Below are 24048 nucleotides of genomic sequence, written 5' to 3'. Positions count from 1 at the left end.
ACAATTCGTATGGTTCAACGCAAAAATGATCAAGATAAGCTGGTTGAGGAATGTGTTTTGACAGCGGACGGAAGAAAATTCATACTGAGTAAAGCAGGTTTGTTAACTCTAAACTACATATCATTTTAAAAATACTGTTTTTGGCACTAGAGTTTTTAATCGCTGCTTAAGTGTGTCTTTGCTCAAAATTTAAAAAAAATCTTTTCTTTATCTTTTTAGAAAATACGGATTGTGTACTAGATAACTACAAGTTGTGCCATTTTCATAATAAGGATGATTTCGCGGTCATAGCAGGCATTTACAAAAACAGAAAAAACGAAACAAATGCCAAAGATTTCCGAAATATACGTAACAACTATGGAAAAGATATGATATCTAAAGATTGGGTTCTGGCGAACCCTATACTGAGTGAAAAGCACATCTCTTGTGTACGCCAGTTAATAAAAGAAGGAATAACGCCTTTTCCATACAAAGTAGCTAAAGCTTTGGATCCCAGCATTTACAGGAACATAGAGTTTGATTCTTGGAGTGACAAACGGCGTGAAATAAAGTATCGCAACTGGTATTGTGGAGGTAGTTGCCTGCAAGTGAGTACGAACAATTTTAAGACTGGATAACATTAACCGCAGACACCAGATACCCAGACTGATCAGTGGCGGTTGAGCCCATACAACTACAAATCGCTCAGAATCATACGCCATCTGACGGGGCATCGTGAAACCATTGTGCTTCATCAAGAAAAAAAAAATACACTTGATAATTAACAAGCCAAATTAAAACTGTCTTGATTGAATCACCTATTAGTATTTGAAATGATATCTTTAAAATTTTTAATGTCTTCAATGTTAAATTGTTAACTTTAATTTCTTGTATCATAATTTTGGGATTCAGTTTTGATTTCGAAATTTATCAGGCTGAGTGACTGTTGAAAATTTTAATGTCTGTAAATTATAAATAATTCGGAATTGTTCGTCCTTATCCGAATGGTTGATTTATTGTTTACTTCGACAAAAAAAACTACATAGAACTCCTTGAAAAACTTGAATTCCAATTTATCTATACCTATAGATAGTTTTGAGGAGTGAAATAAGTTATTGACATTCTCGTTGGATTGATTAGAACTTTTTTAGGCAAATAAAAAAAACAGAATAATAAACGTGAAGAATGTATTGATAAGTTCTTTAATCACTCATTTTAATGGTTGTGCTAAACGTAAAAACTTATGCTACACAAATAACACACGACGTATTACAGGACACGACACTTAACGTTTTTACTAACGGAAAAAGGAATTAAATTTACCTTTTTTGTCGACCGGTTTCGGGCTCGATGTTGCCCATCTACAGGACGATGTCCGACTGACTAGATGAAGGAAAAACACTAATACATGTTCATACTATCCAATAGTATTCGTCGAAGGGTGGTCGGGTTGTTGAAAACTTGGTTTGAGCAGGTTGAAAAGCGGTGATATGATTGGAGCGTCATCCTCGTTCATAAGTGGCCTTTCCGATGTAGTGATATACATGGATTCCCATGCGTTTAAATGTGACGCTTTGCGTACGCATTTTTTGAACTTAACCTTTCCCCAATCTATGTGATGATTAAGTTCTGACGCGTGGGCTGCTACACTTGATTCGTTGCTCCTGCTGTTATCTACTGCGTTTTTGTGCTCTTTTATTCTGGTTCTGAATTTCCGTCTGGTTTGCCCAATATAGACGGCCGGGCAGTTTTGACATGGAATCTCATAAATTCCAGATCTCTCTTCCGGTGGCACTTTGTCTTTTAGAGCAACCAGTCGATCTTTTAAAGTGTTTGAACTTTTGTAAGCCACTTTCAGACCATGTTTAGAGAGAATCTTACAGATACTATTTGTCAGTGGTGGGTGGTACGGCAGGCTGACTCTTTGGGATTCATCTCTTTCTGGTTTGAATGTGGTTGCGTTGCTACGGAGCTTTTTCCTTTCGTGTTTTCGGAGAATTTTGCTGACGAATTCTTGATCGTATCCGTTTAATTCACCAGCCTGCAAGATTTTTTGCTTTTCTAGTTCGAATTCATGGCTCTCCATCGGTATGTTGTACAGACGGTGGGCCATCGAATGAAAGGCAGCTTGCTTTTGCGCTCCAAAATGGTTTGAATCAACCGTAATATAGCGATCTGTTGACGTGGGTTTACGATAAATTCCGAATTTCACCGTGTTATCTTCTTTTCTGGAAATTAACAGGTCGAGGAATGGAAGTTTCCCATCAACTTCTTTTTCGACGGTAAATTTAATCGAACTATGCTGGTTGTTCAAAACCTCAAGCGTTTGCGGGAGATACCGTTCCTTTACGGTGGCGAAGATATCATCAACATAACGCCACCAAACACGAGGGAAAAGTTTCTCCCGTTTTTCGAGATCTGTTTCGAAGTCACTCATGAAGAGTTCAGCCAGTAGGGGGGATAATTTACTTCCCATGCTGAGGCCGAAGGCACTTTTTCCCAGCGTCCCTATTTCTGACGCCTTACGCAGCCTTCGCAGACACCTGGAGCGACGCCGCGCACCCCCAAACCAAATAGCAGCGTACGTCACCATAGCCGAGGTTTGTATGAATCAAAATTACTTCTTGTTTCGGGGTAAATTCTACAAACAAACCTTCGGCCTCAGCATGGGAAGTAAATTATCCCCCCTACTGGCTGAACTCTTCATGAGTGACTTCGAAACAGATCTCGAAAAACGGGAGAAACTTTTCCCTCGTGTTTGGTGGCGTTATGTTGATGATATCTTCGCCACCGTAAAGGAACGGTATCTCCCGCAAACGTTTGAGGTTTTGAACAACCAGCATAGTTCGATTAAATTTACCGTCGAAAAAGAAGTTGATGGGAAACTTCCATTCCTCGACCTGTTAATTTCCAGAAAAGAAGATAACACGGTGAAATTCGGAATTTATCGTAAACCCACGTCAACAGATCGCTATATTACGGTTGATTCAAACCATTTTGGAGCGCAAAAGCAAGCTGCCTTTCATTCGATGGCCCACCGTCTGTACAACATACCGATGGAGAGCCATGAATTCGAACTAGAAAAGCAAAAAATCTTGCAGGCTGGTGAATTAAACGGATACGATCAAGAATTCGTCAGCAAAATTCTCCGAAAACACGAAAGGAAAAAGCTCCGTAGCAACGCAACCACATTCAAACCAGAAAGAGATGAATCCCAAAGAGTCAGCCTGCCGTACCACCCACCACTGACAAATAGTATCTGTAAGATTCTCTCTAAACATGGTCTGAAAGTGGCTTACAAAAGTTCAAACACTTTAAAAGATCGACTGGTTGCTCTAAAAGACAAAGTGCCACCGGAAGAGAGATCTGGAATTTATGAGATTCCATGTCAAAACTGCCCGGCCGTCTATATTGGGCAAACCAGACGGAAATTCAGAACCAGAATAAAAGAGCACAAAAACGCAGTAGATAACAGCAGGAGCAACGAATCAAGTGTAGCAGCCCACGCGTCAGAACTTAATCATCACATAGATTGGGGAAAGGTTAAGTTCAAAAAATGTGTACGCAAAGCGTCACATTTAAACGCATGGGAATCCATGTATATCACTACATCGGAAAGGCCACTTATGAACGAGGATGACGCTCCAATCATATCACCGCTTTTCAACCTGCTCAAACCAAGTTTTCAACAACCCGACCACCCTTCGACGAATACTATTGGATAGTATGAACATGTATTAGTGTTTTTCCTTCATCTAGTCAGTCGGACATCGTCCTGTAGATGGGCAACATCGAGCCCGAAACCGGTCGACAAAAAAGGTAAATTTAATTCCTTTTTCCGTTAGTAAAAACGTTAAGTGTCGTGTCCTGTAATACGTCGTGTGTTATTTGTGAAGTTCTTTAATCCTATTTGGCGCTGGAAGTGTTCGTGATATAATGCTGTTGCTTATAAATTTTTGGAAAAAAAACTTCAGAAACGACCGTGTTTGTCGCCCGGTTATTTTTCCTTTCTCATTGGTACACGCCCAACAAGTGTGTGTGTGAGAAATGTCAAAAAAAAACTGTAATGGCCTTTTCAGCATAATTCTAGATTTGGGGAAAATTAAACTTAAAAGCGACCATTTTTTAAGACTGTTTTTCCTGTCTTAATCCGTACACGAGAGCAAGTGTGCGTGATAAATGTCAACTAAGAAATAGTTTATTAAAAAAAAATGGTTGAAAAACAAGGCAAATATGCACTGAATTTTGAATATTTCAAATAGTCTATTTAAATCCATTTCTCTTTGCTTCTAAAAACAAAATTCTTTGATTTAAAGTTTTGTTTAAACCATAGTCTGAAAGTAATTAGCTTACTAAACTAATCCATTCTTCATAAAAATATAATTTTGAATAATGTTCATTTCAATGTTCCTTAATTGCTGTCTTATAAATAAGCAATAATTTCGCTGTAACTAAACTTATATATCGAGCTCAATGCTTTTCCACACCCCCAAAACTAATTTTGAATGGTAAAAGAACATTATTATCTTGATGCAAACGATGGCCATTTTTATTTTCTTGTCGTTGAATGGAATGTCAAATATCGCATGTCTGTGTGCGTGAATTCATTTAATGTTTTGATTTCGATTGGACGGATACACGTTCGTTTTTTTATACCCATGATAAAATCAATTACACATGCGATATTCATAAAATGGTTCAAAATTTAACTAAAAAGAAAAATAATGAAAAATTAACTGAACAACAGATCAGGAAAAGCTATTCTCATTAAACAGACTCGGATGGTTGAGATTGTTTGTCAATATTCATCATATTTCAATAAACGCACTTTGTTAAAAATTTTACTAAATTTGCGGGAAAACGTTTACAAGATGCGTCATCTCGGAGTCCAAAATATTGTTTCGAGAACTGCCTCGTCCAGTGGGCGGTAAAAGGGCTCGTTTAATATCCAAAATTAGTTCGATATTTCGAAATGCAGACATTTCTCGAATGTGACTAAGTTTTTCATCGAAAGGAAAGATTCAGGATTTATTCGTGAAAAAAGTGAATAAAATTCTGACACCGATTTATTATTGTAGATGGTGACTTGATTGAATATTTCGTAGTTGCGTTTTTCATTAGTTTCTTCTGTAAACTACACATTGCTTTTCAAATTTTGTAAATATCACATTTACTTTTATTTAATTTATTACATTTATACAATCAGTGGAATGTTTTTACGATTTCATTTGTCATTTCCTCAACAATTCCTAGATTGTTTTATAGCTGTGTCGTCACAATATTTTTCGGGATACTTGAATTTACCCTTGACGGAGGTTCCGGGGGTTAACGAAATCTTGCAGATGAAAGTGATCTTCACAAATGAAGCAATTGTTAGGCAGCTATTTATTTCCGCATTTCTTATTGTGGATTGAGAATGTGTTATTTTCAACCACATCGGAGATTTCAGAAAATGATTATTTTTCAACCACAACGCAATAAGGAAGTGTAGCGGACAATTATCAATACTCATCCAACTGAAATCGTTGAAAAATCATAGCTTTAGTCGTAAATGGTGGCAACTCATAAAAGTTTACTGATGAGCTCAAACATCAAACAAAGCGTCGTGCAATATTGCAAGTGTTAATTAAATTTATTTTGATTGATCAAAATTGAGTGATGAATTTCTTCACACATCGTTTCAAGTGAGTTTCCTAATGCCAAACCACCAACTCATCATACATTACGAAAGAAATTCAAACGTTTCGTTAATATCGCAAACGATTCTGTTGAAGCCGATGTATTTTTTTAAAGCTTCATGTTTGAATTCTAACCACATTTGGTAATGCACTCTAATTCAAAAATGGTTCTTTAGTGGTTTTCGAAATATATCGTGTTATTTTTTCTATCAAAAGTAGGTAACCAAAAACGACCGTGTTCATCGCTAGATGTAAAAAAAACAAATAGCACAATGCAAATGTGTGTGTGATATATCAAGGGCGTTTCAATATGCACACAAAATATGTTATGTTTGTGTAAGATTTTTCCATTTGTGTATGTGGCTGTTAGTTTCACGATAACCCGTAGATAGCGCTGCGGAACAAGCGCCAAAATCAGCCTTCAGTGGTCAGTCTGGGTATCTGGTGTCTGCGCATTAACACTGCTAGAACAAATCAGAACAACTAAGGTCGAATTCACAGTGAGCGCGAGGCGAAGTGCGAAGCGAATTTCCAATTCGCGCGAAAAACCGCTTCTCATTGAAACACGTTGAAAAAGCATCGACCGGCCACAGTGCAAGCGAATTTTCGTGCGAAGACCCGGCTCGATCGCGTGAATTCATTCTGTTCATCCAGACATACACTGAAAATATTCTTTCGAATATTTTTCATCGCAAATGATTATTTATCAAAAAATCTTTTTCAAAAGTTTATTTATTTAATTTTCATTGCCGTTTCTGTGTTGGTTATGAAAAATTCACGGTTTTTTAAAGCGGATTTTTGAACAAACGCGGTTTCAGTCTTTTTCAATTGAAACTAATTCTAACTGGCAATAAACGTTCGGCATAGGTGTATAGGGTGAAGAGATTGAACGGATAGAAGTTGGAATTCGTTGTCCGACGCCATCTTGAAATCCAATATGGCCCCTTCCTCTCAACATTAAAATGCTGGCAGTGACTGAAAAGCACATGAAACTTCCACAATAAGGGTATTGGATGAAAGTGCTCAATAAGTAGAAGTCGAATTTGGCTGTCCGACGCCATCTTGAAATAAAAGATGGCGGTTTCCGCTAAATTCAAAATGCAGTAAATAACTAAAAATCGCATGAACCATCCACAATATAAGAAATTAGTAAAAGGGATCTAAAAGAAGATGAAAAATAATTGACAAAAATTTAACGAAAATTTTAAGAAAACTGCAAAAAAGCAGTGAAAGAAATAAACAAAAATATGACAAGTGTTATAAAAATAAAGTAATATTGACAAAAATATAACAAAACTGTGGCAAAAATATGAATAACTATTACTAAAATTTGACAAATGACAAAAATTTGAAAGAACCATGACAAAAGTATGACAAACAAAATAATAACAAATGACAAAATTTTGAATAAAACACGAAAAATGTGCTGAAAAAATTATGCCGAAAAATATGACAAATATTACAAAATTTGACAAAAATATGAGAAAAATTTCACATAAATGGCAAAACTATGACAAATGTGAAAAAATATGACAAAATTATAATTAAAATTTGACAATAAAATAACCTGACAGAACTTATATATATAAGGATAACTATTTGACTACTAATTTACAAAAATGACAAAGTAATAAAAACAATTTACAATAAAATCACAAAACTGACACATATATAAAACTATAAAAAAAATATTTCAAAGGTGGTAAAAATATGGCAAAAATTTGACATTAAAATGAAAAAAATAAGACAAACGGGCTAGAATATGACAAAGTCCTGGAAAAAATATGACCAAAATTTAACAAAATAATGACAAAAAACTGACAGAATTATGAAGAATGAGATAAAAATTTAACAAAATACCTTTAAATATATGTAAAAAAAATTACAAAATGATGACAAATACGACAGTAGAATTACAAAAGTTTAACAAAATATGACAAAAGTCCTAAAATATAATGAAGAATGTGTTACAAATATATGGCAAATACGACGAAAAAATGACAAAATATGACAAAGACAAATCTATGGGCTTGTGATATGTGTAGCTCAATTGGCGAGTTCAAATACAAGAGTATACTTATAATCATTATATAATCATCGAACACAGTTGTACCGGGTAAGACTTTCAGTATGAAGAGAAGATGGTAAAACGACTATAATCAAACGAAAAAAGACAACTATAAAAAAAACTTACAATCAAATAAACAAAAATCTGACAGAACCATGCAAAAAAAACGACAAAATGCAGATTTATGTTATTTTATAGCAAAATTTTGTCATTTTGGTAATTTTTGATTAGTTATTATATATATATATATATATATATATATATATATATATATATATATATATATATATATATATATATATATATATATATATATATATATATATATATATATATATATATATATATATATATATATATATATATATATATATATATATATATATATATATATATATATATATATATATATATATATATATATATATATATTTGTCATATTTATATTTCATTTGTCATATTTTCCATAATGTTGTCAAATATTTGTCAAAGTTTTTATTTCGTGTATTGTTATTATTGTTATTTTTTGTTATTTAGTTAAGTCAATTATAAATAGTTTTTATCAGATTTTTTTAATATTTTGGTCATGGCTTCACCATTTTAATGTCACATTTATCAAAGTTTTGGTATATTTTTCTAATATTTTTGTAATATTTTTATCACCTTTGCCATATTTTTCTCAAAGTTTTGTCAGCGTTTCGTAATTTATGTTTTCATAATATTGTAAAATTTCTTTCCATAATTTTGTTATATTTTTGTCATAGTTGTGGTAGATTTTTTTTTCATGCACTTTTCTGTCATTTGAAATATTTTAAAGTTGAGCGGAAGCCGCCGAATTGGATTTTAAGATGGCGTTTCATAGCGTCAGACTGCAAAATTCGACTTCTACTAATTGATTCCTTTTAACTAATACCCTTATTATGGGTGTTTTATACTATTTTCAGTCATTTTAAGCATTTTGATGTTAGGTTGAAGCCGCCATCTTGGTTTTTCGGAATTAACGCGGAATGTTTTTTTTTTTTGCGCGCGCGCGTAATCCCCGCTCACAGTTTGTTTCTGCAAATAAATTTGCAAAGATTTTTTCACGTGTGAATAGTTTTTGCAAGACACAGGTTTTTTTCAGTGTTGAACCGCTTCGCAATTCGCGTGCACTGTGGCCGGCCTTCAAAAACGAACTTGCGAAATTCATCCGGTGAATGAATATTTCGCTTCGCAGTTCGCTTCGCGCTCACTGTGTTCGTACCCTAAGTAATCAAACGGCTGTGTACTGTTTACCGGAATTCCATTTACCGGACTGCTATTTACCGGAAATTCATTTACCGGAATGAACCGTTTACCGAACTGCCATCTACCGGAATGAACCATTTACCGGCATGACATTAACCGGAATGCACACGCTAACTTTTGGCTACCCCTTAAAGGCGTAAAATTGACCCGTTATTGAGAACCTCCACGATCTGTCAAATAACGGGTCATTTTTTCGGGTCAATATTACCCTTTATTTCAAAAAGCTCGAGTCCGCTTCAAAGGGGTAGATTTAGATGTTACATTGAAAGCGTTATTATTTGTCCGGTCATTGATATGGAAAATTGTAAGTATTCTTACATAGTATATTTATTTTGCTTCCTTTGTGAGATTTTAATTATTCATGTTATTATTTCAGAACAGCACAGTTCCGCACGAGGACGGTCAAAATTTGTAAGCCGATGACTAAAACCGGAAACATGGATGTTGGATGGTAAATACAAAATGGTGATTAAATTTATTTATTGTAGTTTTTGAATAAACAAAATGGAACATGATATTTTGTGGTGATTTATTTCTCAGCAAACATATTTTTCATAAGCAGCTCCTAAAATTTCCCATACGAAAGCATCTTAAATAAGGGGTAATTTTCATCCGGTATGAGCGTTTGAAATAAGGGGTAATTTTGACCCGCTACAAGCGTTATGAGGCTGAGTACCCCTTAAAGGGTACAGCGACTTTATCCTTAAAAAGGAGTTCTCCCAGTCTTATTGAATAACGGGTCGAAAGTATTCGTTAAGGGGTAGCCAAAAGTTAGCGTGCACTATTTACCGGAATGCCATTTATCGGATCAAGTATTTTTAATCTATGATTGTATCCCGTTTACCCGGAAACTTATTTTTGGGCAAGGTTTGGGTATTTTAATTGATTTCATGCTTACCAGTGTGGCATTTAAAAATCGTTTTGATATCCGACTCCTCACGCTGCGTGTTCGAACTTGAAAGACATATTGTCCTTCACGCTGTCGCGTGGCGGACGGGACTAAGGGAACACCCCTAGCTTTCACGCAGACCTAGGAAGCCCCGACAGACCTAGACCAATGTAATAGGGCCGCCGCTTCCGTGGTAATTCTGGTGAATTTTTTTTTGAGAAATGATAAATTCTGGGGAGAGGTATATTCTGCCGAAAATTTTTGGGGAAATGAGATACAACCAATATTTATACGTTTTAAAGAAATTTCGGTAAATGGTAGTTCCGGTAAATGGTATAGTCCGGTAAATGGTTTTACGGTAAATAGTAAAGTCCGGTAAATGGAATTCCGGTAAATAGTACAGTCCGGTAAATGGTACTTCCGGTAAATGGAATTCCGGTAAACAGTATACAACCAATCAAACCAATAGGTTATGGACCCCATTGGGCTGAGCATTGGATTTTCGAACACTAACAAGGTACATCGGGGTAAGTGGGGACGATGGCTACTAACACAATACTTGCACTATTTTTTTCAAACTGAGTACCGTAAAACGGGGTAACTTTGATCACCGGGGTAAATTTGACCAACAATAAACATTTCCACATTATCATCAATAACTAAGTCTATAGTTCGAATTCTTGAAAACTGTTTTCTAATTTTGAAAGCCCATTAATTGAGTATCAAATAGGCAAAGTTTGGTTTGTATTTGAAATTTTTTTCTGTTAGTAAAAAATGAAATTTCAAAATCTTGAAATATCTATTTTTTCAAGGCTCGCAAACAAACAACTCTCCTGATGATTCCAAAAAGCTTTTAGAAGCAAACGGGTTGTTTAACGTGAAAGAACAACTTTTTTTCTTCATTCGTCTTGCATCAGTTGTGACTTGTGGACGTGTTTTTTTTTTCTACTAGTGCAAGTTGAGTGCGAGAAGTTTTCGTTACCCAGCAAATCCGGGTGTGAACACCGTGTGGGTTGTTGGATTCCCGATAAGGCATAGGTGAGTGAGTTCTGGATTGTCGCCACTGTTATCGCTATCGGATCACCATCGAATCCGATCAGACCAGTTCATCGCTTTTGTCTCCATCATCGCCATCTTCATCTTACCGGTCGAAGACAAAAGATCTTGCTGTTGTGGTTGATCGACCTAGACCAGCAAAAACCACACCGAAAAAATTCTTCACATGAACGCTACGTGAAAATGTACATGGATTTTTGCCACCATGAAAATCACGTGAAACCTACGTGAATTTCAGGTAGCAAACGGAGCTGGCGCAGCAAGCGGAATTCACGTAATTTTCATATGAGTTGTATGTGAAAATAACGTAGGTCGAATGTGAAAAGGGATGCGTTCTGCTACATGCGATTCACGTAGCTTGTATTGAAATATAAACGTAGTTGGTTTTTTTCGGATCTTATAAACAAAAAAAGTGTTGATTTTGCAGGACATTTAATTTTTCTAAAACATGATGCACTTTTTATTTTTAATTGAAACTTTGTACACTTTTTTTTACATACCTAACATATATCGCATCGAAGACGGCATTTGGGTTGCCTCCATAATAATTGCCTGGTCGTCCTAGCTGCCCCAATTCCAAATTCTGAAAAATAACAAAAAATATAAATAACGAATTCACAACTCTAGCGTAACATTTAAAAAGGGCGAAACTAGCAGTTAGCTCGAAACGAGAAAATCGCGTTGGAAATTTCGGAACATCTAATCAAATCCTATTTAAAAAATCGACCACTTTTTGTTCAACAAAATCAAAAAAAGTGCATTATATTCACTTATTGTTCGTTGGTTATAAAAATCTTTAACTTTTTTCACTAAATTTCCGAGATTTTCGAGTTTCACCTTTTTATGTTTTCGATTTCAGTTACGCCTGCAAGTTTCGCCCAATTGATCGGCCGTTTTTGTTTTGGTTATGAAGTTATACGCCCATTGGTCTCACACGCAAAAACTAATTCCGTTTTGTCACACACGCCCGAATAGCAAAGACCGTGGTATTAAGATAACCGAACAATGATTTACAATTTAACAATAAACTTCATCCTTATTTCAAGATCTTTATAAACCTTCTAAAATTTTGAAACCGCCATGGTTTTTAAAGTAACCGTGAAATGTATCGTTGATTCATGATGTTTCACAGTTGCCGAATATGTCAAAAACGTGGTATAACAACAATTATCTTATGATTTTTATTGTTACATTGAACTTCATGGTAAAAAATAATCCAAACCGAAAAGAATATTGGTAAGATTTTGCTTTTTTAACCTATTTTCAATTTTTCGTGTAATCGTTTCTCGGCCTGGAAGCTAATCTTAATTTTTCGTGTGCAGCTTTGTTTACGCGCAATTTATCCGGACAGTAAAAATATTGTGGGGGGGGTGGTTAATATATGCGGAGCTGGAAAAGGCAGTTAAACGAGCTTGTAGACGAGACAAGAGAGCCTGGACAAACTCCCTAGCCGAAGAGGGAGAAAGAGCCGCCGCCAATGGAGATATCCGATTACTATATGACATTTCTCGCCGCCTCAGTGGTGCAAGGACTAATGCAAGAATGCCGCTGAAAGACCGAGCAGGTCAGTTATTGACCGATCGAACAAATCAGCTCAAACGATGGACTGAGCACTTCGAACAACTCTTCCGAGTCACGAATAGCGATGGCCAACAGAACCCGCAGCTCGAAGCGCCAACAGTGAGTCGCATAAATGGCGTCAACTCGGAAGCGCCCTCGCTGGCTGAAATAGAAGCGGCAATCAAAAACATGAAATCCAACAAAGCACCTGGGATCGATTGCATCCCTGCTGAAATGCTGAAAGCCGACCCTGCCCTATCAGCACAAATGTTGCACCGTCTTTTCGCTGACATCTGGGATACTGCAACATTCCCGGCCGACTGGATACAGGGTATCCTCGTAAAGGTCCCGAAGAAAGGAGACCTGACAGAGTGTGGTAACTGGCGAGGCATAACGTTGATCTGTACAACCCTCAAAGTACTCTGCAAGGTGATTCTGAACAGGATCCAGGAGAAAATCGACGCTACACTCCGACGGCAACAAGCTGGATTCCGATCCGGACGATCATGTGTGGACCACATCACAACGCTACGAATCATACTGGAACAAATCAACGAATTCCAGGACTCTCTTCTGCTGGTGTTCGTTGATTTCGAAAAAGCATTCGACCGACTTAACCATGAAAACATCTGGGCGGCTCTAAGGCGAAGAGGAGTACCAGAGAAACTAGTCCATCTCATCGAAGCACAATACGAGGCATTTTCGTGCAAGGTCTTGCACGACGGTGTCTTGTCCGAACCAATCCCGGTAACTGCTGGAGTTAGACAAGGATGTATTCTATCACCGCTACTTTTTCTAATCGTAATGGATGAGATTCTGATTGGATCGATTGACTGTGCACCGAACCGAGGATTGCCGTGGAATCCTTCAACAATGGAGCAACTGAACGACCTTGACCTGGCTGACGATATTGTTTTGCTCGCCCAAACACAACCAGATATGCAGAGCAAACTCGACGACCTCCCCGAAAGTTCCAAGGCAGCAGGTCTCAAAGTCAATGTCGGAAAGACCAAGTCGATGGAGATCAACACAGAAAATCCCTCCAGTTTCATGGTAGCTGGGCAACAAGTTGAGAAAGTGGAGTGCTTCCAGTATCTTGGTAGCCAGATAATGCCTGATGGTGGTACTAGAAAAGACATCGAAACCCGGATCAGAAAGGCCCGATTTGCGTTTGCGAGTCTCCGAAACATCTGGCGGTCACGCCAGATCTCTCTACGAACAAAAATCCGAATCTTCAACTCAAACGTCAAATCCGTATTGCTGTACGGGTGCGAAACTTGGTGCACATATGCGGTAACGACGCGAAAACTGCAAGTATTTGTAAATCGCTGCCTGCGGAATATCATCCGCGCTTGGTGGCCTGGCAACTGGATCTCGAATGAGGAACTGCATCGCCGGTGTCATCAAAGGGCGCTAGAAATCGAGATTCGGGAACATAAGTGGAGATGGATTGGGCACACGCTGCGAAGAGATGAAAACGAGATTTGCAGAGAGGCGCTAGATTGGAATCCAGAAGGTCATCGAAGAAGAGGCAGACCCAGAAACTCGTGGCGGCGAAGCCTAGCCGCTGAAATCCGAACTGTCGACGAGAATCTTGACTGGAACCAAGTGAAGACGCTGGCTCCGGATCGTCAACAGTGGAGGTCTTTTACCACGGCCCTATGCACCGGAGGATCGGCGCGGGATCATTAAGCAAGTAAGTAAGTAAGGTGGTTAGCTCAGTCAGCTAGCCGGTCTGATTTTCAATCAGATGATGAGAGGTTCGATTCCTCACCCCCCTAACAAAAATGTTAGTCTTGAGTTATAACTTAAGACTAAACAGAATAAAGGTCTTCGGACAAAACCACAAGAATATGAATGTCTCCGGACGAAAAACAAGAAATTGTAAACTCTTATGAGTAAAAAACAGAATTAGATGAAGGCTTCGGCCAAGAACAGACCATTGTAAACTCCTTCGGAGTATAAACACAAGAACACAATCGGGCCTCGCCCATAATAACCGCGAAGAAAAATCATACTCACGATAATGATGATAACGAATGTCAAAAATTGTAAACTCCACGGAGTAATCAGAAGAAGATAGGGCACATAGCCAATAGACTATAAATAATAGCTACCGATAAAGTAGACTCGAATTCTAAAAATAGATTGATCAACAAACAATATCTGAATACAATACCATTGTAATATAGAACACATACAGAGCCAAGTTGGACCATAGTGGTCTTAGGCATAAGTCGTGTAATATATGCGCAATCAAATAAAAAAAAAAAAAATATTGTGGTTGAAAATTATCAAACGAAAATTTCAACGGAGCGGTGAGTACTTTTTAAAACTTATTTTGCCTAATAATCAAAGGTTTGAAGAACCTCTTAGTTGAATGAAATTATGATTTCAAAGTAGTCGAAGAATCCTTTGAATTCAGCTACAGTATGTAGCTACAGTACTGTAGCTGAATTCAAAGGAATCTTCGACTGCTTTGAAATCATTATTTAGCCTTTTTATCAGTATTTTTGTTTCTTTTTTTCTAGAAACTGTTAAAAAATCGGCCAGCCTAGTCTACGAGGATATTGCGACGGTCAGATGGAGTCGAATTTTACGACAAGCTGATTTTTTACGACAGTATCCAAATTCTATCCAAGAAGAGGAAAAGTAAACAATTAATCTGAAATGTAAGTAGATTTGTTTGAATAAAAGTATCGATTAAATTTTTTGTGTTTAAAAATTATCCGAAAACCCTCTATCTATTAAAATATAGAACCATGAATTATGAAATTGTACGGTAAAAAAATATTAAAAAACGATGAAAATTCATTGTAGGACAATAAATTTCACAGTTCCTATTAGAAAAACTGGACGCTGAAATAACCTTCAAGTTTATAGTTCCGTGTTTTTAAATGTATGGGAAAAAGTTGATTTTTTCATGGTTAAGTTGCTTAACAACCCCCCTTTTTCATGGTAATTTTTGGCAAAACCATGAATTACATTGTCCGAAACAATGAATTTCACTGTGCATTCAAGGTTTCATAACTATGATATTCATAGTAGAACTTTTAAAATCCATGGTTGAGTGAAAATGAAATTCATGGTTTTTTCACCTTACTTTTCTATTCGGGCGGTCAACTCATGTTACGCCTATTGACCCTACACGAATAGAAAAATTAACCCCATTTTGAATAGGCGTAACTTCACGTTGCAACGAAAATGCATCAACATAAAGTTTCGCCCATTTTAATTTTATCAATTTTTTGAAAGTTTTAAGCGATTTTAAGATGAAACCGCGTTTATTAGGTAAAGTGCAACTGCGTAAATCCGGAATGACCGTTAACTCGATTTGTTTACATTTGGCAGTTTCGCCCTTTTTAAAATTTTACGTCAGAACTTAATTTTAACTACTTACGAAAAATCAGCTTCTCCATCACCTAGAATTTGTCTTTCTGATAGCACCAACTGTTGGCTTGAAGGAAGCAAACGCCATTGCTTGGGACGAGAGATTTACGATCGAGTACCGCGTTTACGTTCCCGCTCGTGACGTGGAGTGGTAACCGAAGAGGGTTTGACCGTCGATGACCTAATGGAATCAGGGGTTGGCCGATTCAAGGATCCTGCTCTTCCAACGGTCAAGGTGTTGGACGCGTGTCAACTAAAGTCAGCATCATCTGGCGAGGGGGAAAAACGGAAGTTTTCCCTGTCGCAAGGCTAGAAGCGACCATGCGGTAAAAAAGTAGGGCAAAATAGTTACTTTGAAGTGAAATTAGGGTAAAATTAGTGACCAGATCAAGACGAAAACTAACTAAAAAATGACATAAAAAACTAACATAATACGCTTTAAAGACAATTCTGTTAATGGAAAAACGTTTTTTGGAAGGCTCTTGGCCTTACTAATAGAAAAATAATATGTTGGACAAAAGAGGAACATTTTAAATTTAGATAATTTAAGAATAGCGGACGCAGAATCCTAAAGTTCTAAAGAAACAATGGGAGGGAACCAAAAGATCGTTCTGTAAAGACTAGGATAACTAAGCCCGACAAGAACTTCGAGTTTATCCGTTTTCTTTGAAAAAAAAAACCACAAATTTTGAAAATCCATTCTATAGTGTATACACCATCAAATTTTTTTCAATGTCACTAAAACAGTTCAAAAAGTCTATTATTGTATTGAAAAAAGTTTAAAGAATTTACTTGATTACATTTATCTACAGAAATTTCATTTCATGAAAGAGTCATGAAATTGAAAATTGGGAGGTCCTCTAGAAAAAGTGACAAAACAATGATAGAGGATTGAAAAAAGATAAAGGACAAAATGTTGACAGAAGATTGACAATGACTTAAAGAAGCTTATCGAAAAATTGACTTAAGATGATAATAATACAAAAAAGGCTTAAAAAATTTTACGAGACTAATTTTCAAGGTAGAATATAATTTTTCAAATTTAAACTAATTCAAAGAGAATTTACTTACAAAAATGGAACATTTTCAAAGAGATACACTGCAGACTTTATTGCATGATTCACATATATATCATTAGAACAATCTTCCCAAAATCAATCATTTTCACCGAGTCATGCTTGACTACATTCAGAGCCAAAAAATCAAAGCAGTCAAATTTTCCTTCTTCAACCAAATCATACAAACAATCATGCATGACAACGACGCTTCCGTATTTGAAACACTTTTGCGATACATGATGAGGTAAAAAAGGACGCAGACTATCAGCAACGAACGTCTCGATGCTGATTTCTTTCCCTTGACGACTTTCAACCTTTAGGATCATAACTGATATGTATCAGTTCTGAGCGATCTATGTAGGCTATAAGATGATTTTTTATTTTTCGCTTTGCCTAGAAGGACAAAAACATGACTAGGTAACCGCAATGAACTGTCCAGCAAGTGCTACACCTTTTTTGAACATGTGGTCCTGGTATTTATTCAGATTTTTCCTTTTGAAACATTAATGATCGTCTATCAATAACGAGCATTATCAACAATGATGCGAGGATAGACGTTCGGGAATGATTGAGGGAGCGACGTTCAAAATGTATCACCAAATATGTCGATCACCGTCGATTAGCCACGTGACGAATAGCAACGGTAGCCTCCGATGGGGCATGGTATATCTTCTTGTATCAAGTTAGTGTTGATTTTCGACGTATATTCAATGGGTACTTTTGCCACGCGCGTATCACAGCACTCGGAGGAAGCATCATTCTAGCTAGAAACCATTCCTGATTGCTTTTCTTGAGCGATTTTCCGACCATTGCATTAGAAAGATTTACTAGAAAAAAAAGATGTTCAAAAAGCAAGGAATTTAAAAAAAATATTTATAAATGATTTAACACGAAAATTTCTTTAAAAAATTAACAGATCCAAAAACACCTTAGAAATATTGAATCCATCCAAGAAACACCTATTCGAATATTGCAGAAAATATATCAGTAAACCTCTTAAAAGGTACAACAATAACTGAAAGTTATCGAAAACTTCAAAAGAGGTTTGAAAGCTATGCATATCTACCAATCTTTCAAATGATTCGAAAATATCTAGAAATAAGGGAACTTAGAAATAAAATATCTGATATTTTTGATTCAACTGAGTCACTTTTTACAAGTTTGCCTTCCATTCAATACAACCAAGAGCATTGAAAGCATGGAATGTTCCCTGCCATGTGATTTTGCACTGTACATATTTTTATTGATTTTTTTTTAAATTCAGTTGAGAATTATTTTTAACAAATTCAAGCTTTAAAAGTTATAACACTTCGAATCTTGGTTAAACATGTTGTAATAGTGTCACTTTTGGAAATATTTTTTCTTGACACGAATTCCAAAACTTTGGTAAAGTGTCTTAAATAAACAAAAAAAACTACATATTTTTTTTAGGCGAAAAACTATTTTCGTTTGAATTCCAATTGTCATCCATATAATGTTTAAGTGTAAGCGATATATCAAAGCAAAACAAAACAATAATCTTCCTTACTGAATCTGAGCCATTTTCTCAATTTAGGTCGTGTGAATTCCCACAGGACTCGAAAGAAAAGGAACCCGTCAAATAAATAATAAACGAATAACCTAATAATAAACTAATGAATACATACCACTTGTTGTGAAACAATATAATATATTTAATAATGAGTAGAAAAAAAATGCTCAGAAAGGAAATTATATAAAAAATAGTGAGTTTAGGGACCAAATTTCAATAAAAGTAACTTTTGAGTGACCAATCTGAAAAAAGTGACAAAGTTACTAAAAAGTGACCAACTTCTAGCCCTGCTGTCGAACTCTTTTCGGGTTACCTTTTCCGGCACTGCACTTCCTGATTACGTTGCGATCGGGAAGGTTCGTCTACCTGTGAGACTTTATGTGCCTTCGGTCATGTTCTGCCAGAATTGCAAGCAGTTGGATCATACGCTCGCCTACTGCTGCAATCAGGCACGCTGCTCTAAGTGCGGGGAGAAGCATGAGGAAGTTTCGTGTACAATACAAGCAGCAAGCAGATGCTTGTATTGCACTGGTGAAGCCTCTCATGCTCTCTCGGCGTGTCTGAAGTATATATCGCGCCGGGAAAAAATCAAGACTTCTTTGAAAAATCGAGTAAAAACCCAAGCAACCATAATTCCCTTAAAAAGGTTCCATAGAAGCTTTATCAGCTCTCGTTTGTGTCTGAAGAGAATGCTAATCAGCCCAAAATTTAAGTTCTTAAAGCTACTTTCAAGTTCGTTTAGGTGGCTGTAGAGAACGCTATTCAGCTTCTAAGAGAATATCAAGAAACTTCTACCCGCCGAAAAAAAAATCCGATTGACAGATTGCTCTGACAACCACATGTCAGATTGCTAGGTTGCCGGTCTATCAAGGTCTATCTCTATGATTTTAATTATATTGTTTTGAATACAAAAGTTGCTTACACGCCTAGAGAATTGAACCGCTGCTCTCTAGGTTGCAATGAAACTCACCAGCCTCTCGACCAATCCAGCAATAGATAATTGCCACTGTAATGATTAGTATTTAAACTTAATGTCATTTGAGATGATTGAGTGGGTTGGTCAATAGAAGGTACCTTATTTCGTTCAAAGGACTTTCAGTACACAATATGAATCATAACAAAAATTCGCATCATCAAAAATTTATTCGAATATCTTAACATTTATAAGAAAAATTCGAAAAAATCTTGAATTCCATTTGTAAATATCAGTACAGATATAAACAAAATAAATACCATGACGAGAAATTGACAGACATTTTTGACATGTCGCTTAGAATTCCCATATAGGTTCTTTAAAACACCTTCAAGTATCTTAATGGTGCGCTTTAGAATGTTACGCGAGCGTTATCGACCTTCTTGAAAAACATTTTTGACATGTCGCTTAGATTTCCCATATAAGTTCTTTAAAACACCTTCAAGTATCTTAATGTTGCGTTTTGGAATGTTACGCGAACTTTATCGACCTTCTTGAAAGAAGTTCCATTAAAAGCGCTTAGAAGTTCCGTTATCGATAGTTTAACCTTTCAAAGGGCGATGGAAGTTCCTGAGTAACTTTTACGCGAAAAGAATCACCTGAAGTTCCCGTAGAACATTTTTTCAGCCAAATGTGAACTTCGGAGCTCCATCTTTAAGTAAAAACGCGACTTTTGGTTACTTGGGAATGTCCTATAGAGACATGGTTCTGAAGTCTTTGCCAATCGTCTCAGAGAACTAGTTTGACCTTCTAAGTGATTATGAGTCCGATGGGGAGGACCCATGTGAGGGAACATCAACTGGGTCATTTTCAAAAAATAATGTTTCACAGGCTCCAAAAAGGAAACGCATCACTACGACACAAACCAGATTAGCTGCCAGCAAAGTTAAAATTAACAAAAATCCTCAAAGTGGAAATAGTAATTCTGCCCCTCCTATTCAGAGTCCTCCGGGTTTTAATCCGTCCCCGAAGGACTTTCCCTCCACTTTCTGAAAAGTCAAAACCCCAGGCTTTCCTTCAGAATCCAGGTCCATCAGTAGCTAACAGGAATGCAACAATTCCCAGAGAAACTGCACCTGACCCATCGTCAAATGGTTTTCCCAGCTTTTCGGCTGATGGAAAGATGAAATTCTCGGAAATTGTTGCGTTCATCCTGGACTTTTTCAGTGTACCAGCAGGATGGAGGACTATGATTAATATGTTTGTACCCCTTTTGAGAGAATTATTGAAAAAGAAAGCTCTCACTATGACCTTCATCGCAGAAGCAATTTCTTTTGATGAATAACTCGTCCAATGAGGGGAGAGAAATTGTTTCGGTATTGCAATGGAACTGCAGAAGTATTTTACCAAAATTAGACCCATTTAAAATATTGGTACACAATTTGAATTGTGATGTGTTCGCCTTATGCGAAACTTGGCTCTCTCTAAACGTAGATTTTCCCTTCCACAGCCACAACATAATTCGCCTGGATCGACATGGGCAAAGAGGGGGTGGTGTTCTTTTGGAGATCAAGAAATGCCACTCTTTCTATCGTATTCCACTACAACCATCTCCAGGTATTGAAATCGTCAGTTGCCAAGCTAGAATTAAAGGTCAAGATCTTTGCCTAGCCTCGGTATATATTCCGCCAAATTCAAGCGTGAGTCGGAACCAATTGGCGAATATCGTTTCACTTCTCCCAGAACCCCGGTTAGTTCTGGGAGACTTCAACTCCCATGGCGTGGGCTGGGGTAGCTCACGTGATGATGATCGTGCTAACATTATTTATGAGCTGTGCGACGACTTCAACATGACTGTCTTAAACAATGGGGAAGTGACTCGAATTAATGGATCCCAATCACAGCATAGTATTTTAGACCTTTCTTTAGCTTCTTCCTCTCTGAGTTTGGATTGTACGTGGAAGGTAATCCAAGACCCTCAGGGAAGCGATCATTTGCCTATCAATATTTCTATCATCAGTGGTCGTAGTCCACCCGGAGAAATCAATATTCCTTATGACCTCACAAGGAATATAGATTGGAAAAAGTATGCATCGGATGTCATTGAAGCCATCGACTCAACAGACGACCTGTCTCAGGAGGCAGAGTACAGTTTTATTTCCAGGACAATTGTGGACTGTGCAATCGGAGCACAGGTCAGACGGAACGAATGCTCAACGATACAGAAACGGCCTCCCACTCCGTGGTGGGATGGTGATTGCTAACGCGCGCGAGGAGAAAAGTGCAAGGCGTTTGTTGAGTTTCGCAGAACCGGATTGCCAGAGAAGTTCCAACGTTACTTGGCCTTGGAACGCAAGTTCAAGAACTTGATCAGGGGCAAGAAACGTGGGTACTGGAGGCGATTCGTGGATGGGTTATCTCGAGAAACGTCTCTGCACACGCTTTGGAAAACAGCTCGAAACATGCGAAATTACACACCTTCGAACGAAAGTGAAGAAAGCTCGAGTCGTTGGCTGATACAGTTCGCGAAAAAGGTCTGTCCGGACGCAGTACCAGCTCAGAAAAACTATCGGGATACAGAGAATAGTTCCGAAACGGAGGATCAATTCTCGATGGTCGAACTTTCACTTGCGCTCTGGTCATGTAACAATTCAGCTCCCGGACTGGACAGAATCAAATTCAACTTGTTGAAGAATCTGCCAGATACCGCTAAGAAACGCTTGTTGAAATTATTCAATAAGTGTTTAGAGATGAACATTGTGCCGCATGAATGGAGACAGGTGAAAGTCATCGCCATCCAAAAACCGGGAAAACCAGTTTCTGATTACAATTCGTATAGGCCGATCGCAATGCTCTCGTGTCTCCGGAAATTGCTCGAAAAAATGATTCTCTTTCGGCTAGATGAATGGGTTGAATCAAACAATCTCTTGTCAAGTACACAATATGAATTTCGTAGAGGCAAGGGTACGAACGACTGTCTAGCATTACTTTCATCAGACATTCAATTGGCGTTTGCCCAAAAAGAGCAGATGGGGGCAGTATTTCTGGACATCAAAGGGGCATTCGATTCGGGCCCATAGAAGTGCTATCTTGTAATCTTAACCCTTGCGGACTTTCACCAATTTTGAACAATTTTCTATATAACCTGTTGTCTGAAAAAATCATGCATTTTAGCCATGGAGAAACCAAAGTTGAACGAATTAGTTAAATGGGTCTACCCCAAGGATCATGTTTAAGCCCCCTGCTATACAACTTTTATGTCCGAGAAATCGATAGTTGTATGGCACAAAATTGCACGCTACGACAGCTTGCGGATGACTGTGTTGTTCATATCACAGGTAAAACAGACACTCAAATAAAACCTCCTTTGCAAGAAACTCTAAATAACTTATCACATTGGGCCAGGAATCTAGGTATCGAGTTTTCACCTAGTAAAACCGAGTTAGTAGTTTTTTTCAAGGAAGCATTTCCCTCCTCAAATAGAGCTCCTTATGATGGGTAGAACTCTAACTCAATCTCTTAGTTTTAAATATTTGGGTGTCTGGTTCGACTCTAAATGCCTCTGGGGAAAACACATTAGGTACTTGACTCAAAAATGCCAAAAGAGAATCAATTTACTTCGAACGATTACTGAAACCTGGTGGGGTGCTCATCCACAGGACCTCATCAGGTTATACCAGACAACGATACTGTCGGTCATAGAATACGGAAGCTTTTGCTTTGAATCCGCCGCGAAAACTCACTTGATCAAACTAGAACGAATACAGTATCGTTGTTTGCGTATTGCCATGGGTTTTATGCAGTCGACACATACGATGAGTCTCGAAGTACTGGCGAAAGTGATGCCGTTGAAAAATCGGTTCTACGATTTATCGCTACGTTTCCTAATTCGAAGTGTAACTATGAATCCTTTGGTGATAGGAAATTTGGAAAGGCTTATGAATATTAATCCGCAAGTCAAATATGTAAATAATTATCATACTTTTAGTCAATTAGAAATAAATCCTTCTCTATTAAATTCGGACACGAGTCACTTTTACCCGATTAGCAGTTCCTTGATAAAATTCGATCTGTCCATGACCGCTGACATCCGTGGAATTCCAGATCACGTCCGACCCAACATCATTCCTTCAATCTTTGCTTCAAAAGTACGTGAAATTGATCCTATAAAAATGTTCTTTACTGATGGTTCTAGAATCGACAACGCGACTGGCTTCGCAGTGTATAATGAGGGCTTTGAAGCTTCGTTCAAGCTTCGAGAGCCATGCTCTGTTTATACTGCTGAGCTAGCCGCTATTTACTGCACCTTGGAACACATTCGCACACTGCTCGTAGACCACTATTTCATCTATTCGGATAGTCTCAGCTCCGTTGAGGCGATCCGATCGATGAAACTGATGAAGCGCTCTTCCCATTTCTTGTTGGAAATTTCAGGGATATTGGGCGCTTTGATCGAAAATTCGTATAGGATTACCTTAGCTTGGATCCCGTCTCATTGTCTTATACAAGGCAATGAGAAGGCGGACTCATTGGCTAAGGTGGGCGCGTTACAAGGTGAAATCTTTGAGAGGGTAATAACTTACAATGAATACTTTTCAATACCTCGCACTTTAGCGATTAATGCTTGGCAGTCTAGCTG

At 37.4% G+C, this 24048-nt stretch overlaps 1 protein-coding gene across 3 annotated transcripts in view; it reads left to right on the top strand.

The window, feature by feature from the left end:
- The first annotated feature begins 6 nt into the window (after positions 1 to 6).
- LOC129739048 (protein ovarian tumor locus-like) overlaps positions 7 to 24048 on the top strand; it is a 37441-nt gene continuing 13399 nt past the window's right edge. For all 3 annotated transcript variants that reach the window (XM_055730423.1, XM_055730422.1, XM_055730424.1), the window contains exons 1-2: positions 7 to 97; positions 220 to 587. In XM_055730423.1, coding sequence (XP_055586398.1) covers positions 10 to 97; positions 220 to 587 — 456 coding nt within the window. In that variant the 5' untranslated portion in view covers positions 7 to 9. The remainder of the gene's footprint in view (positions 98 to 219; positions 588 to 24048) is intronic.

The sequence above is a fragment of the Uranotaenia lowii genome, chromosome 1, assembly GCF_029784155.1.
Source record: "Uranotaenia lowii strain MFRU-FL chromosome 1, ASM2978415v1, whole genome shotgun sequence".
Classification (NCBI taxonomy): domain Eukaryota; kingdom Metazoa; phylum Arthropoda; class Insecta; order Diptera; family Culicidae; genus Uranotaenia; species Uranotaenia lowii.
Note: the sequence above shows the minus strand (reverse complement) of the source record. Positions and strands in the feature narration are given on the sequence as shown.